This window comes from Tupaia chinensis, unplaced genomic scaffold, assembly GCF_000334495.1.
Source record: "Tupaia chinensis unplaced genomic scaffold, TupChi_1.0 Scaffold000294_1, whole genome shotgun sequence".
Lineage (NCBI taxonomy): Eukaryota > Metazoa > Chordata > Mammalia > Scandentia > Tupaiidae > Tupaia > Tupaia belangeri.
This window is the reverse complement of record NW_006159779.1, coordinates 824,682-842,601: the sequence shown is the minus strand read 5'-3', so window position 1 is coordinate 842,601 and position 17,920 is coordinate 824,682. Positions and strand designations below refer to the sequence as shown.

Below are 17,920 nucleotides of genomic sequence, written 5' to 3'. Positions count from 1 at the left end.
CCCAGCCTCACAGGGCAGCCTCACACCCCCCCCTCTGTCCACACCCCTCACCCAGCCTCACAGGGCAGCCTCACACCCACCCCTCTGTCCACACCCCTCACCCAGCCTCACAGGCCAGCCTCACCCCCACCCCTCTGTCCACACCCCTCACCCAGCCTCACAGGGCAGCCTCACACCCACCCCTCTGTCCACACCCCTCACCCAGCCTCACAGGGCAGCCTCATACCCGCCCCTCTGTCCACACCCCTCACCCAGCCTCACAGGGCAGCCTCGCCGCAGCCCCTTCAAAGCATCTCCAGGATCCCCCACCTCCCCACCCCACGGTAGTGTTGGGCTCCCACATGACCTTCTACACAGCAGCCGTGGCATGGCTCCTCGGGAGTCTGAGTGTGTCCTCCCCCCAGCGCCCTGTGGGACTCCCACCCCCTGGGAATAACAGCGGACACCCCACTCCTGAGACTCTGGCCTGGTCTCTCGCCGCTGGCCCCAGCCTGTGCCTTCTGCCCCACTAGACTGTGCTGCTTGAGCTCGACCCCTCTGCAGGCCTCCGTGCTGGCCATTCCTTCTGCCGGGGTGTTCTCCACTGGACGCCCGCGGCTTGCTCACACCTCATCCAGGTCTTGACCTCACATCCCCTTATCAGAAAGGCCTTCTCTGCCCACCCTGAAGACTAGGCTCCCACCCCAACCAAAACAACCTCTGTGCATCACAGCCCACCCTCCCAAAGCTGGCTCCCTAAGAGCAGGATCGGCCTGCTGTGTGGTCCCGGGGCGGGGAGCATCTGGCCCAGTGTGATGCTCAGTAAATACGCCAGTGACGAGTGACAGGCAGATCTGCCTTCTCACCTGGCTGGAAAACAGGCCCAGTCTGAGGAAGCCCTGTGCCGTGTCCACCCTGCTCCTCAGGTGGCCGGTCCAGGCATCCGGGACCCACCCGCAGTGTAACAAAGACAGTAAGGACATGTCATGACCGCAATCCTGCCATCACTGGTAAGCGGGAACTGAATGTCAGATGTGTGCAAAGCGCCCTGCCACGTTCGAGACACCTCCCACTCCCAGCGACAGGGCCCAGCACCCCAGCAGGCGCAGCAGTGCCGTGGCCTGCAGTTCCACTCGCCATAGTTTCAGTCACCTGTGGTCAACCACAGGTGGAAAAGAGGTGAGCACAGTTCAGCGAGATGTGAGAGACAGAGAGAGACCATGCTCACATAGCTGTCATCCCAGTAAGTCGTTATAATTACTCTGTTTTATTATTGGCTGCTGTCGTTCATCTCTTTGGGCCTAATTTATTAAGAGAACTTTGTCATGGGCGTGTATGCATAGAAAAATGGCCTTCATGGGGTTTGGCAAAATCTGCAGCTTCAGGCACCCGCTGGGCCTTTGGGGCGCAGCCGCACACGCGGAGCACGACTGCACCAAGCAGGCGGGCGGAAAGAGCGCACCCCCATGTGTCTGTCCACCCCGCAAGGCTTTGTCTGAGAGACGGCCCAGCCACCGAGAGCACTGGCTTCTGTGGCCAAATAAAAATCTCAGCGCCCTGTCTGCTGCCAAATTCCAATTCACCTCTTCTGGTGAGACGGAGGACAGGAGGCGATGCGCTTTTTTCAAACCCCAGAGCGACCCATATGGATCTCCAGCGCGGAGAGCCGGGAAGCAGCAAGCCTGGCACACAGCTCACACCCGCCAGAGCCTCGTCTCCAAGTCTCTTATCATTTGTCAGACTGAAGTTTGGCAAGAGCTGAAGAATGTAGCTGCAGATGGTGAGGCTTATCAAAGGCAGAGTCAGGGCCGTGGTGTGCAAGGCTGTCTCATCACAGGAGGAGAGAGGAAGAAGGCAAAAAGGAACGAAATGGCTAAGGGCCCTGCCCACCAGCCCTGCTCTCTGGCCTCCTGCTATGCTGAACTACTTAGAATTTACAATACAACTCGTCAGGGCCCCTCCTGCATGCTGAGGAAGTCCTGGCTCAGGCCTGTGAGGCCCTAAATGCGCAGACCTGGCTGTCTCTGCCCCTCCCCACTGTTCCACTCAGCTCCCGGCCTCCTGACCCTCTCAGCACACCAGGCACGCGCAGACTTCCCTGGACAGCTCCTTCCCCCTTCTTGCAGGTGTCAGTCACAGGATACCTGCCAGAGGCCGGCCTTTCTCAATGGCCTACACAGAAGCACACCCTCATCCCTTCCTGAGCAGCCTGCCTGATTCCTTAGCCACCACCACTAGGGCCGGTTCCTATTTGCTTCGGTATCTGTCCCCCACTTCCTTCCTCCATCAACACTCATACTCCATGGAGCCCAGACTGGGTTTTGTTTGCTGCTGTCCTCAGAGCTCAGAACAGCACCTGAACAGAGCAGATTCCCATACATTTTCCTGAACTCACACCTGTGTGTGCAACTGCCGCCCAGAATGCTCTTTGCTAGTCCTGCCACTGTCCTCACCTCGGCAGGAGTCCACACCTTCTCTGCTGGCTTTCCTAAGTACCTGCCATCCACGCTCTGTCCCTGACTTTGACCCTGACCTCCTGGTTTACTCCTGGCACAGGCGGCACCCGGCCTCTTCCCCTCCTGGCCTCGCTCGCTCGCTCTCCAGCAATACCCTCCCTGGCCCTCCAGCCATGACCTCCCACCTTTCCAATCCTTACTGCTCTGGGAAGGAGTGCTCAGGGAGCTCGATCCTTAGAAAGAGGGGACAGTGGTGCCACTGTTTCCTGCTCCCTCCCTCCAAGAAGTCCAGCATGCTTCTCAGAAAAGGAAATTGAGTCAGTCCTGCCCCCATGCTTGCCCAAAGAGCTCAACCTGAGAAAGGCTGGTCTCGCCTTCCCTGTGGACCTGCCCACTGTACTTCAGGTACAGCAGACACCTGCCCCCGCCTGGCGCTATACACCTGCAAGCTGGGAATGGGTTGGACATTTTTAAATGGTGATAAAGAATAGAGTTTCAGGCATCTTAAAGCCATGTCAGTTAACAGTTCCAACATCAGCTGTAGATTTTACCGGAGAGAGCTGCACCTATTCACTTACATAGGCCAGGGTGGCTTTCCTACAAAGGGCAGAGTTGGATCTAGACCAGCCCGCCGTTTCCACTGCACCACGGCTCCCCAACTCCAGCACCCAGCCTATCCCCGTCAAGGCACACTCTGACCCTCTCTGCATCCTTGAAGTCCAAGTCTGGGCAGACATTGGATAGACCAGCCCACAAAGACAAAAATATCTACCCCCTGGACCTTTACAGAAAGAGGTCACTGACCGCAGCCTACCCAGGCCTGCGGACTTCCCCACTTACAGCTGAGTGAGCCAGGGCATTTCAGAAGATCTATATTTGCACAAACACAAGGAAAGGCAGTGGGCTTGAAAATAAAACCCAAACAAAAGGTAGCTATGGCTTTTTAATGAAAAGATTCAGAAGCCGAGGCCAGCAGAAGGTGTGGAGGGTAAGGTGCTGGGTCTCACATGACCAACTAAGCTTTCCGATCCCCAGATCCAGTGACTTGATCATCATGCTGGACACATGCGCGAGTGTGTCCAAAATCCAGAGAGGAGAATGGAGAGGGGAACACAGTGGCCATCCCCTGGGGGTTCTTTCTTTCTTTCTTTCTTTCTTTCTTTCTTTCTTTCTTTCTTTCTTTCTTTCCTTCCTTCCTTCCTTCCTTCCTTCCTTCCTTCCTTTCTTTCTTTCTTTCTTTCTTTCTTTTTTAAAGAATTTTGCTATAGGGCATGTGTGCTTGCCAGAAAGACAGAGAGAGACAGAGAGACAGAAAGCGAGAAATCACCCCCCAGGGGGGATGGACACACCGCAATCCCTTCTCCTCCATTCTCCTCTCGGGATATTGGGCACGCACGCACACGTACACGCACCTGGAGTGTGTCCCGGGTCCGGGACACGAATCGTGGTTGGCTACATGAGAGTCCAGCGACATAACCATTACACTAACTGCTGGTCCCCGGGGGTGCTTTCTCACTCTCCCTACCCCCTCTCTCTGGTGAGCACATGTGCTTATAGCTAAAACTAAAAGATAAAATATAAGGCTCAGAGGTCAGGAAATGGGCCTGAAAGCCAGTGTTTTCTTCCCAACCACCTTCCCTATTCCCTAGCGATGGGTTTGTCCTGGCCTCACCCCAAACCCCCAGTGCAAGTGGGGCCTGGAGCCATCCTGCTTTGTCGCTGAGCCCTGTGCTAGCACAGTGTGGAGCACCCAGCTACACCCGCCCCCACTGCACCCCATCTGTCCTCCTCCCAGCCTGGTCCCCTTCCCAAACCTTGCCCTGTCCTCTGCCGTACCTCCACTCCCTCTCCCTTACCCCAGTCACCCCCCACTGAAAGTCACCCCCCACTGAAGCACCAAAGACGCTGAGGGTTCTCCCAACCGTCCTTAGAGCCCAGGGCAGACTGGGGAGCGATGGGTGAGCCAAACAATGCAGCAAGGGAAGTGCAGTGAGGATGGATGACCAGGACTGGACCTACAGCCTGAAGAGCAAGGCCGAGGGGAAGAAACAGAGCTTTAAAGTTCTGGGCCCTTGTAAACCGACAACTAACAGGAAAGCAAAGAAATTAAGTCCTATTTCACAAAGGAGCAAAGTAAAAGAGGAAGTGATTAGTAAAAATAAAAATATTTTTAAAAGCAATAGAACCAAAATTTCAGTTAAAATATTCAAAAACTGGGACAAGCAGTTGGCATAATGGCTGTGTCGCTGGACTCCCATGTAGTCGACCATGGTTCAAGTCCCGGACGCAGTGGCTTAAACTTACACCAGGTGTGTGTGCATGTGTGCCCAAGATTCTGAGAGGAGAATGGAGGAGAAGGGATTGCGGCATGACCATCCCCCCTGGGGGGTGAGTTCTTGCTTTCTGTCTTTCTCTGTCTTTCTGGTGAGCACAAGTACTCTATAGCAAAAACTACTCAAAAAAAAATTCAAAAACTATACAGATGAATTTCTGAAGGGCAGAATCATAAATGTTATTACAAGAAGCAAAAAGCATCTGACCTTGAAGATTAAAGCCAGGGAGACGAGAAGATGAACACCTCCTCTGAGGCAGGTATTTGCCCCACTGCTCCAGGCTGGAGTGGCCCTCACTGAACAATCCTAGTGTGTCAAACTCCACAATTCCTCTGCCCAGACTAAGGCAACAGAAGCCTAGAGGGGGAAGAAGATCTTGAATAGGCAGGAGTCCAGGGCTGAAAACAGGGACTTGAATCAATGAACGGATGGTTGGGTGATGGATAAACGAATGGATGATGGCTGAATGGTTGAATGAATGATGGATGGATGATTGATAGATAACGGATCACTAGAGGGATGACTGATGATGGGCAGATGGATAATGGATGACTGAATGGGTGATGGATGAATGATGAGGTATAGATGGCTAGTGGATGGATAATGATGATGAATGGCTGGATGTACTATTGATGGATGATAGATGGATAGATGATGGATGGACATATGATGGACTGATGGAAGGATAGATGTATGATGAGTGGATAATGATGATAGATGGATAACAGATTGATAAGTGATGGAGAGATGATAGATGGATGATAGATGAACTGATAATGATGGATGAATGGATGAATAGATGGATGGGTGGATGGATAGACTCATAGATAAGTGGATGATGGGTGGCTGATAGAAGGCAGATGGATGATGGGTGGATTGCAATGATGGCTAATGGTTAGATGTATGAATGATGGACAGCTTGGAAGATAGATCATGAATGGATGTGGATGATGGACAGACTGGAGTGGATCATGGGTAGAAGTATGAATGGTGAGGGATGGATAGACTGGAATGAAGGATGATGGGTGGATGTATGGAAAATGGAATGAGTAATAAATGAACAGATGAGGGATAGATAAGTGGATGGGTGGATGGATGAATGGGGTAACAGTGTTCATGGAGAAGCAGCACTGGTAAGCCAAGGAAGTCCTGGAATTGACAAGACAGGTACCTGCAAGAAGGGCAGGAAGGCATCTATTTCCAGGAGACTCAGTGATCTGCTCTATGCCTTTTTGGGTAGAAGGAGAGAGTATGGACAGAGACAGCAGAGAAGAGTGAGAGGGGCAGACTGAAGCAGCCTGAACACCTCTCACTGGCATAGACCGGATGTGTTCATTCTCCACGGGTCAAGAGGATACCAAGAATGGTAAAGTTTGAGCTGTCCTGCTCCCTGCCTAAGAGGCTGCTCATCTCCTAGGGTGAAGGGACCTGAGCAGCAAGAAGAGGATGTGAGGTAGACCACCAAGGGTGGGAGCTGAAGAGGTCAGAGTTGACTCTCGTCATCAGGAAACCACATAGTTTGGAGGCCCCCAAACACTGTCTGCCCTTTAAAACAGCAGCTGTTACATACTGCCCAGGGAGGGTACCAGTTAAGGGAGAGAGACCTGCTCCCTTCCCCAGCCCTTATAACAGAACGATTGTGGGAAGAGATGGAAGGGAAAGGGGGGGAAGACAGCAGGTGAGCAGACCACGCCTTTCCCCACGCAAGAGGAAGAGGGTTGCTGAGCCAGTCCAAGCTCGAGGCTTAAGGCTTTAAACGAGTTCTAGCTAGTGGCATGATGGTTAAAGCAGCTGGATCCCACATGGCCAACTACACAGTTTGAGTACCAGACCCAGCAACTTGAGAAACACACCAGGTGCATATGCATATATGCCCCAAATCCTGAAAGCGGAGAGATGTGAAGGAGAAGGGATTGTGGTGTGATCATTCTCCATGGGGGGGTGGGGGAGTGCTTCCTCACTTTCCTCTCTCTCTCTCTCTCTGTCTGCCCCTGGCATGTACACATGCCCTCTGGAAAATTAAAAATAAATATAAACAAGTTTTTAGGGAGGTTTTTTGTTTTGTTTTGTTTTGTTGTTTTTGTTTTTGTTTTTGCTATAGGGTGCATGCACTCACTGGAGAGACAGAGAGACAGAAAGAAAGAAATCACTTCCTGGGGGGATGGCCATGCCACAATCACTTCTCCATTCTCCTCTCAGGATCTTGGGCACATGTGTACATGTGCCTGGTGTGAGTTTTAAGGCACTAGGTCCGGGACTCGAACTGTGATCAACTAACTACATTGGAGTCCAGCATCATAACCATTATGCCATCTGCTGGTTCTAAGCACATATTTTTTAAAAAAGTATTTTAACTAGACTTATTTGCACTAGACTTGTGTCTACTTAGTCGTGACCAAAGAGCCATGAGATTTACCTAAGACATCTTTAAGGGATGAAAAAGAGAAATTTGCAAGTGTCTTTTTTAGAGCAGAGAGGATGAAAATCAAACTGCTTCATATTTGTACCCCACTGAGTTCAGATGATTCAATAAACTGCTAACAGTGGATGTTATTATTACTCTCTAGTTCTTTGTTTAAATTTCTTTTTATAGCACTTGGAGATCCAGGAAGGGAAGCTGTGAACCCCAATAAATATGACCACCCAGACTTTTAAGGAGGTGAGAAAAGCCCTAATATTTTCTCCCTGAGCCCAGAATTCCCACTCTGCCTGCAAAATGATCCCTGTGCAGGCCTAGCTCGGAAGCCGTCCTTCCTGGCCAGGGAAGCCTCTTCCTACCAGGCATGACCTGCAAACTAACTTCAGCCTCTCACAATTTTATCTGATCCTGCTTAGCTGGCTTCTGTTCAGTTTCTCGCCTAGTTTCTAACAGAAGGGGGTCAGGGCCAGCCCACCCGCCTGCCAGTAGACTGAGCCCCAGGAGGAGGGGGCTTCTAGCGCCCTAACGTCTTGGCTCTGCACAAAATGGAAGAGTTGGGCATCGGCTGCTGCCAGTCTGACACCTCTCTGTCACCACTACTAAACTCGTTTTAAATTTAAGAAGAAAAAATTTAAATGAAACCATGAAAAAGGATTTCTCGTACAATAAACACATCAATGCTCGTTTTCCTTATTATTCTACTTTTGGCTATTTTGTATAAAATCTTTAATTAAAGTTTTTCTTTGAAATTGTCATTATCCACCCAGAAGAAAGGAAGGGGGAGGGAAGAACAACACAGCTGTGCGGAGACGAAGCCTATTCGGGACGAAATGAACCGGAACGAGCGAGGAGCTGACTGTTACGCGCTCTGTCTTGGCTCTGTATTCTCAACAGCACAGTCTAACTTGTCACTTTATATCGATTCCATCTGTTTACACTCTGCAGAGTATTGGCTCCCTACCGTGAACATTTCCTATTTACCAGCTGGTAGAGATGAGCCAAACCAGATAGGAAAAAATTAGACTGCATTCAGAACCTCGTAAACACCGACTTCCAATCCGGGACATGTGGGGAGAGTGGCGGCGGGCATTGCTCACCTTTAACAAAGGCTTCTCGGCCTCACCTCCCCACCTCCCCACTTCCCCGGGGGCTGACGCACTTGGGCCCAGCCAGCATTTGCTTCCACGGGCCAAGGACGACGCGTGTATTTACTGAGCATATGCATGCCCTGCCTTTACCAAAAATTGAACATGCTTGCATAAAAAGACATCACCATAAGATCCATGAAAATGGAGAAAACAGAGCTAACAACAACCAAAAAAGAGCTAAAGAAACCTAAAAGTCATAGCTGTTATGATGGAACAAAAATCTTATCTGGAGTCTCCTTGTACCCAAGGTGAAGAGGGAAACATGTTGGCATAGGTTCCGTAGGCCATATAAATCTTCCTCCGCATTTGATTTTCCTTTTTTAAATGCTTACTTACAACGCATACCTTAAAGACATCTCGTACTAACATGAAACTCTTAACTACCCATTCAACTTGCGCCGTTAGGTTTGATTTGGGAGCACTGGCGAAGTCAGAGGCAGTAAAGGCGAAAATACCAGTCAGGCTTTGGGGTTTAATAAAACCAACATAATTTATTCTGCGCTCTCCGGTGAGGTCCCTCGGCCTCGGCCTGTAAGAGGCCGAGGGAGTCACACCCAGGATGGGTGCTGCTCGTTCTTAAAGGGCCGTTGTCCAATAGGTGGTCACCGTGGGTCCTTGTCTGGCCAATGAAGTCCGCTGTTTCTGTTCCACCTTGGCAGGCGCGCCAAATGCTGAAGGGCAGGAAGGTCCGTTGGTGATGGCGGGCCAGATGCGGAAAACAGGAAAGATTTTCCGGCGGGAATATTTCCGCCATGTTTCTTTTCCCTTCCCCCAGACCTTACACGCCCCAGCTATGAAAAGCAGCTCCAGGTCTATATCGCGAGGAACTGTAAAAGGATGCCAGAGCTACAGGAAATCTTTCCTGTCTCTCCTTCCTCCCTTACTCGGCCCACACTCCTAGGAGGGGCGCACCACCTCGGGCACTGGGGTACCCTGCTCACTCGCACAGGACAGCTCCACGCAGGAGGGGCAAGCTCAAAGGTCAGGGGCTGCAGCCCAAGCCAGCACCCTACACTGCCCGGGAAATGCTCAGCTAAGAGGAGAACTTCCCACGGGGCCAGCAGTGGAATAGCAGTTACATCACTGGACTCCCACATGGCCAACCACGGTTCAAGTACCGGACCCAGTGGCTTTAAACACACCAGGTGGGTGTGCATGCGTGCCTAAGATTCTGAGAGAAGAATGGGAGAGAAGGGATTGCAGTGAGGCCATTCCCTCGAGGGTGATTTCTCACTCTCTCTGTCTCTGTCTCCCCCCCACTCCACCCCAGCACATGCACCCTCAGGCAAAAATCCTCTTAAAGAAAGAAAGGAAGGGACCAGCAGATGGTGTAATGGTCACGTTGCTGGACTCCCACATAGTCTACTGCACTTCGAGTCCTGGACTCGGAGGCTTAAAACTCACACCGAGCACGTGTGTGTGTGTGTGTGTGTGTCCAAGATCCCAAGAGGAGAATGGAATTGTGGCATGATCATTTCCCCTGTAGGGTGATTTCTCACTTTCTGTCTGTCTCTGGTGACCACACACACCCTATAGCAAAAATCTCTCAAAAAGAGAGAGAGAAACTTCCCAGCCAGGCGGTGCTGGGTACTGCCACGTTGCTCTGGCACTTTGCTAAGGTCCTGGCTGGCCTCAGACCACCCACCCTAAGAACAAGACCAGAGTCACACTTCAGAGTAGAAAAGGACAGCACCACCCATCTCCCCAGCGTTTCCTGAAGTGGTGCTCCACCTGGACGTTAGCTAGAACGAGAAAGCCTGGCTTAACATGCACAGGAAGGCTGGCTTGGTAACCTCAGACCTCCACGCAGGGGCTCTTGGGAGCCGGGACTGTGCTAAGGCGTACCGTGAGTCCTCCAGGACTAGGAGAACAGAAATGGAGAAGACAGGCCGGCTCTGGGGGGTGAAGAGCGCAGGACCCGGTGAATAATTGGATGTAGGGGTGAGGGTACAGAAAGTCTAATTGGAGCCCAGTGTCTGGCTTGGGGACCTGAAGGGATGAGCTCGAGAACACAGAAAACGCACAGGCCTGGGAGGAAGAGCTACGTTCCCCTGGTGCACACTGAGCTGGAAGTCCTTGCCTCCCCTCCTTCACCCCGGAGACATCTTTCGTCTTGAAGACTGCTTTGCTTCATGCCCCCAAACACCTACTCCCTGCTGTCCTTCTCCTCCTCATGCATTAATTCCATGATCTCCTGATCCCCTGAGTGCGCCTGGAGTCTTCCCCTTCCTCCAAGGCCAGGCTCAACCCGCCACGCTCCATAGGCACCTCCCATTGCCAACTGTGGTGAATTCCTCTCTGAACTCAGGAAATTTACTGTCCATGACACTCTCCTGTCTGAGCAAGAGCAGCCGACGTTGCTTTATTCCTGCAACCCTCCGATCACAGTGATAGGCCAACCAATGAACACGCTTCTTTTTTACTATAGGGCATGTGCACTCACTGAAGAGACAGAGGGAGACAGAAGGTGAGAAATTACCCCCGGGGTGTGGGGGGGGTGACCTTGCCACAGTCCCTTCTCCTCCATTCTCCTCTCGGGATCTTGGGCACACATGCACATGTACCCAGCATGAGTTTTAAGCTGCCAGGTCCAGGACTCAAACCACAGTTGACTACATGGGAGTCCAGCAACATAGCCATTATGCCACCTGCTGGTCCCCAGTGAACACACTTTCAAACCACTGCAATGCCTTGCTCCTGCTTGTGCTTGTGCTTGTATTTCAAGTTGGTTTGAAATTTCCAGAGCACGAGGACCAGATCTCAGTCTTCTTGGTGTCCCTGCTGACCACACAGCATCCCCCACGCACCCAAAGGTGCTCAGCAAACACAAGGGTCTCTTAAAAGGTCATGAAAGATGCACATTATGAAAAACTGCATGGATTTTGATGGAGGGGGGGATGCTAAAATAAACTATTTCCATTTTTGATTAACTTTTTTAACTCCCCGCATAGGGGCTGAGGAGAGGGTGGTGAGTACTTCAGAGCCATCCTGACCACAGATGCTCCCACGGCTCCATCCGCAGAGCCACCTGGCCACAGGTGCTCCCGCAGCTCCATCCCCAGGTGCTCCCGCGGCTCCATCCCCAGGTGCTGCCCGTGATCTAGCTGCTTAAGACGCCTCATCGGAGCCTTCAGACATCGTCCCCCCCTCCTCACGCTTTAGGGTTAAAACCTGGCCTTCAAATACAAGGAGTCTTCGCAAGCTTATTGAAATGCCTATTACAAAAAACTATGCATGGATTTTTACTTTTTTAACATCAAAATAAACTCGTGCTTAAATTTCACTTTTCCATGAATGTTCTGAAGTCCCCTCACACTTGTCTTCTCCCACCTACCTACCTTTGAAAATTGCTTTCCCAACGTGCTTTGAGAAAACTGTCCGCAGACTAGTCACAGGGCTTGCCCCTGGCCACGTCACTTCCCTCATCTCCTGTCCCGTCTGACTCCAGGCTGCATCTGAGAGCCGCCCCACCCTCTTCCCCAGCTGTCCTCGGTGTCCTGAAATCTGAAGTGTGGTCCAAGCCCCAGCTCCAGGCGCTCCAGGCACACTTCCCATCAGGGGGCTCCTGGCCACTCCAGGTACTGTGCACTTCCCTCCCACGACGCTGTGTCCGTCCATGTTTACCGGGTATGTCTCAGGTGCCAGAGCTGTTTCAGACTCTGTTACAGCAGTGAGCAAGACTGAGAAGGCACCCTCTCCCACAGAGCACGTACTGTAGTCACAGACAACATGCAAGTGAAATTTCAGTGTTCTAAGTTACAGAAAACACACAATTCTAGACAGCATAGTCCAAGAAAACCACCTCTAGAGCACTCCCACGCAGAGCTCTGTAGGCCAGGCGTTTACTGAAGGTACGGGGTGCACAGCCCAAAGCCAGGGGACGCCTTCACCAGAGGGTCTGAGGTCTGACTGGTGTTCCCAACAGGTGACTCTGGCTGTCACGTGGAACACAGATGGCAAGGTACAAGACGGAGCAGGAAACCCAGCTGAGGGGTCGCTGAGAGCACAGGCCAGAGATGTCGCTGGCTCAGGCCGTGAACACTGGCAGAGGGACAGGTGGAAGTGGCTGGGCTGGAATCTAATCGAGGGCATCGTGGACAGAACTGGCTGTTCCACTGGACATGGGAGGGCCCCTCGGAAGGAAAAGAGAGGGCTCGAGGCTGGTCCTCAGTTACTCCTTGCATAAACAGAGCAAGATGGGACACTTCATTAAAGCAGGGGAAGACAAGAGAGGAGGTTTGAGGGTGCACTGGGAGAACAATCAGAGGTTATGTTTTGCCCTGAGACACAGACGGGTCTGGGGCCCCAGCAGGGACTACGAATAAAATAAATTAAACCAAAGGTGGCCTCATACCAACGTTGAACTTGCCATGTGAGCACTCACAGGTTCCATGTCCCCCAAAAGTACACTCTTCTCATTTTTTTAGTAACTTCTATGGGCCCAGCATGATGGTGAGCTGGCTGTTTATTGTTCGTACAGAGACTCCCATAGACAGTGGGGAACCTTGCAGTGTTATTTCCGCACTGCACACATGAGCACAGGCGCAGAGAGCAGCTGGCCGAGGGGCTCGCCGGTGCTCACATGCACACTCGGGCTAACCACGGCCAGGAGCTGCAGACCCTGCCCTACACGGCGCAGCTTCAAACAGCCACCCTACAGCCCTGCGTGTGTACTATGAATCTGCCACATGCAGGAAGATGGTACATTTTAAGAAAAGATAAACTGGTCTACAATAATTACAAATGCTGATATAACAGAATCACTGTTGTTTCCTCATGAAGCCTTTAGTAAATTAATAATAGAGCAAGCAAAAATAGGTCCCGGGTAGAAGTATTTTCAATACAATTTTTTATAAAATGGCAACTGACTATTTTGTAGTGTGAGATTCTCTAGATCAAAATGTAAGTGCTACTCTTCATTTAGTTGCGCGTAGATGCAGGAATAAAAGCTGTGACATTATTAATCACTACATTCAGTTATGATTGATAGGCTTTTCTGTGGGGAGGAGGCAGCGCCTCAGATACAATCTGTCCCAACAGCTCTGCGATATGCTAATATTTCCTTCAGATGAAAGGGGAGAGGTGCTCCGTACCTGCTACAATAGGCAATTAAGAGCAAGTGCGCCAAGTAGAGCTGATGAAAGCAGAATTCGGCGAATATTAGGAATTAACCAAAAGCTGTATGTTTTAGCAAATGGCCTCGTTTTGAGCCCGACAGTCTTTTTATTAGGCAAACACTGCATTCCAGTACATTCCTTCATGCTAATGTGGCGTTCGGATGTTAAGGTATGTTTGTGGAATGGTTGTGATTCGACAACTGTTTATTCCTCTGGCAGTAATTTTTTTTTTTTTAACTTTCTTTTTTGAGAAAATACACCTGTTTAAGAAAACTGGTTTCCCCATCGCTTTGGTCTCTTCTTCACGTGGCCAGTACAGAGCCAGGTGAGTGCCTGTGATTATCCCACAGGGGCCCTGCAATGACTAAGGCGGCATCCGTACAGCTCCAAGGCCCCAGGGCAATCCCACAAAAACGTGTGCTGGATCACGCAATGTCCAGCAGACACACTTGCCACAGCTGAGAGGTCGGCCAGGGGCTCTGACATCGTGACGCTCAAGCTTCTGAACCTGTTCCTTTTGAGAACACCTCTGACTTGTGTAGTAACACAGTGCAACCATAAATGGCCTATCTTTTCTTTCTTTTTAACTAAATTATGCATGTTTGAATTCCTGTCTTCAGTAAGGAACAGTTTTGGGGTGGGAGAACTCATGGCTATCTCAGCGTACGCTGTGTTCTTGTGGACACCCACCTCCGGCACCCCATGGACCTCTCTTCATTAGCCTACTCTTTCACTGCGGTCTGGGCCTCACGGGGTGAGCTGACAAGTGGTACAAGAGAGTTAAAGGGCCTAAACGTCTCAGCTGGCCGTGCTGGGAGCTCTGCTTCAGCCCCTCTAACTCCTGGCAGAGTCTCTCCCTACAGGATATGAAGAACCTGTCTTAGATCTCGGCCTATCAGGATGGAGCTAGGCCCTACTGGGCAGGCAAGATGCACAAAAGACAGAGGAAGTGAGGAGGAGGTGAGAGGGCAAGACACCAGAGGAAAGAGAAGAAAACCCCCAATGCCCATGTGAAGTAGATGCTGACGGGACAGAAAGAGCACTTGAGGTTAGAGCAAAAGTCTCCATTCACTCCCACAGCAATGGTGAACAAAAAGACTCCTCTCTGTCCTGAGTGCAGACCTGAACTGGAACCAGGAGCAGGAGCTGAGAGGGGATGCTGACAACCCCTGAGCTTACAGAGCTCCTCCTCCCCAAATTCTGGGCCTCGTGGGAACGGCAGCACCTCTGCACATGTCACCGTGAGGCACTGTCACCGAAGACAGAGCGGCACGACCTGGAGATCAGCCAGCCTGCCCTTCTTCGTTGCCTGATAGAAGAAATGAGGCCAAGAGAGTCCGAGGGCTTGAGGGGATAAGGAGCACGGACGTGAACATATGCTGCACGGTCTGAGTGCCTATGAATCGAGAGGCTGCAAAACCAGCCAGCAGACCCAGCTCCCTGCAGGAAAAAACAACTGAGAAATATAAGCACCGGCCTTTGGTCTGTTTGGGGTTGTAACTGCTAATTATTTGTTGGTTTAGGAAGTCTAGTCCATACACGCATTAGTGAAATCCAAAAATTCAGAGATTTTTAAATCAAAATTAAAATTCTGCATTCTTGGCTCCAGTAGCCGGGTGGACTTATATTTAAACTGAAGTAATTCACATTCTTCCAGTCCCAAACTTACCCCTCACTCGGAATGACAACACACGTGAGGAGAGCCTCCTGTAACATCCCGAGGTGTTCTGCTCACGGCCAACAGTAGTGCGTACCAATCTGCAGGGGCAGAGTCTTACCCGGAACTGTGCTCACAGCGAACTGCTGAGGAGTGTATTTGGTTTGTTCTACTTATTTGGGGTGGAAGAGCTGGAAGAGGGGTGACATTCATCTGCGTTCCTACCCATCCTTCAAAGGAAGCTCCGGAAGAAGCATGATCATAACAGGCGGCATTCACTGTGTTCCAGGTGTTCCAACTGGATATTTTTAAGCCACATGACAGCACTCTAAGGGAGGTGTTGCTAGCCCCTCTGACAGATAAAGAAACTTAATGACAAGGTCTTGTCTAAGGCCACCTGGCTGGCAAATGGCAGAGACCCAAGATTGAAACCCAGGGCAGACTGGGTCCTGAGATCAGTCTCGTCCCACCCCATCTACCTCCCCAGGAGGGTTGGGGACACAGGGAGAACATGGGCTGCAGCTAGGTCCTTATAGCCGTGCTGGCTAGAACACGTGAGGACACGCTGGCGCCAACAGGGATCCAGTGCTGTCCCCATCATCTGCTCCTCGGCCTTGTCCCTTCACCTTTTCTGTTTTCACAGAAAGTTAGATGAAGACTGCATTGGTTTACACTCACTCTTACTCAGCGGGGAAGGCTTCCATGGGAAGGGGATTGTAATAAAGAGGAAATTAAAGGAGAGGGTGGAGAGCAGTTCCCTTTTAAATCTGCTTACCACGTCTCAGTTTTGGTAGCCACTATTCCAGCCCCTGTCCACACACTCCACACTGACTGTAGGATTGCATTATTGATCCGTAATGTTACCTGTGCTACTATGGTAACTGTTCTAAAGAGTTAGCTTTCCCAGGAGGATTTCACGGTTAACACAGTTTATGAATTGACAAGTAAAAAACATATAGCATAAATAACATCCATCGTATTATATATTTCTTATAAAATAGTAAATGAACCACAACAGGAAAAGAAGACAATTATACCAAGGTTCCTGCTAGTATCAGCTATAGTGAAACAGGGTTTTAGAAACAAATAATGCTAAAAACTATCATACTGAGATGAATTTTCTAGTGTTAATGCTATCAGCCAGAAAAACGAGACAAACATTCTGTAGATCTCTGGCTATTTTTGATTTTCAAATGTATGAAAGTCTCAAAGAGTTCAAAAAAGAAAGAAAATGTGTCACATTTCAAACCAACATATTGAATCAAGTAAATTAAACCATGATTCTCAAACTGTTCATGTAACTGACAGACTCAAATGCATTTTAAAAAGGAGTCCGATTCCAACCCCAGAATGACATTATCTTCTTAGCTGTGTGCCATGAGATTTAACCAGCATCAGCAAACAGGAATGAAGCTAACTGCCCTTCTTTGAAACACATGTAGTCGTTTCTGTGGCTAAATTACTCAATGCATATATATGAGGACTTCAAAAAATTCATGGGAAATAGGATTAAAGTACGAGTTCTTGGTGTAAAAACATCGTAGAATCCAAGCACAGTTTTTTTTGTAACATGCATTTTCCATGAACTTCCTAAAGGCCTTGGGGAGCACTTTGACTCTGGCTCTGTTTACCACACGGCTCTTGAGCAACACTGCCCAAAGCAGCCGCTTCCTCTTCCTAAAGAAAAACCTGCTCAGTCTTACATGGGAACAGAAAAGGGGCCTCTACGGGTAATGATCTAAAGCTAACACAAGTAATTAACATCCGAAGATGTCTGCTGATGGCATTCATCAGAAGAGATGCCACCCGAGGCAGTCAAGGGAGCCCGAAAATGAGCTTTCACTTCCAGAGACCTTTAGTACCTTTTCTCCTACTTGGACTTCAAGTTCTTTTAATGGCCGGCAGCAATTCATTTCATTCTCACCTCCCCTTCAAAATAAAAATGAAAGACCTTTGTTAAAATGCTATAACCAGGGCCAGCCTGTGGCGTGGTGTTAAGGCAGCTGGATCAGATTTGGGTTCCAGTCTCAGGGGCTTCAGGAACATGCTGTGCACACGTGATGAAAATCCCAACAGGAAGGAGAAATGGAGAAGGGATTGTGAAGTGGCCATCCCCGATGGGGGATTCTCTCTCTCTCTCTCTCTCTCTCTCTTTCTCTCTCACCCCCAGCAAGTACATGCTCCCTCTGGGGAAAAAAATAATAATTATTTTAAACAAAATGTTTGTGTAGGACATGCAGAGATCAAAATTATTATAAGGATTTCTAAATAATCTATTATGAAGTCAAGGTATTTCTTATGTGCTATCATCCGCCAGAAATGTGAACTTGGGTGAATTACTAAGCTTCTCCAGGCCTCCATTTATTCATCTGTAATTTGAAATATAACACTTCTCATTACTGGCATAGTGTGAAAACTAAGCAATTATACCTGACCCTTAAAGACACCTACAATACACCAAGTCTTAACAAGATTCCTCTGAACAGCTGTAAGGATAGGGACCTCATGGAGGCGGAGACTCGGGGTCTTCTTAGACAAGGTGAATGAAAGTCTCATGTGAGGAAAGAAGTGCCAGGGTAAGACCCAGGCAGCCTGCTCAAACCCAGCTTCTCACCCCTCTGTTGCTACACTTTCTTCTGAACCCCATGAGGCTCCCAGCCCACTCTGTGGTGCACTTTTTTAGCCACTCAGGAAAGGTTTTTATATTCAATGTGTGCTTACACCATCCTCTTGGCTCCATGCTGTATCTTATTAACCATTTTTAATTTTGCATTGTCTATATTTATTTTAGTTCCCCTCTTGGGAACAGGC

At 49.8% G+C, this 17,920-nt stretch overlaps 1 protein-coding gene across 1 annotated transcript in view; it reads right to left on the bottom strand.

Moving 5' to 3' along the window:
* The window catches only part of EFCAB6 (EF-hand calcium binding domain 6), a 283,050-nt gene that overhangs the window by 196,247 nt on the left and 68,883 nt on the right, over positions 1-17,920 (bottom strand). Inside the window, exon 6 of the mRNA XM_006150669.3 lies at positions 16,972-17,038. Coding sequence (XP_006150731.1) covers positions 16,972-17,038 — 67 coding nt within the window. The remainder of the gene's footprint in view (positions 1-16,971; positions 17,039-17,920) is intronic.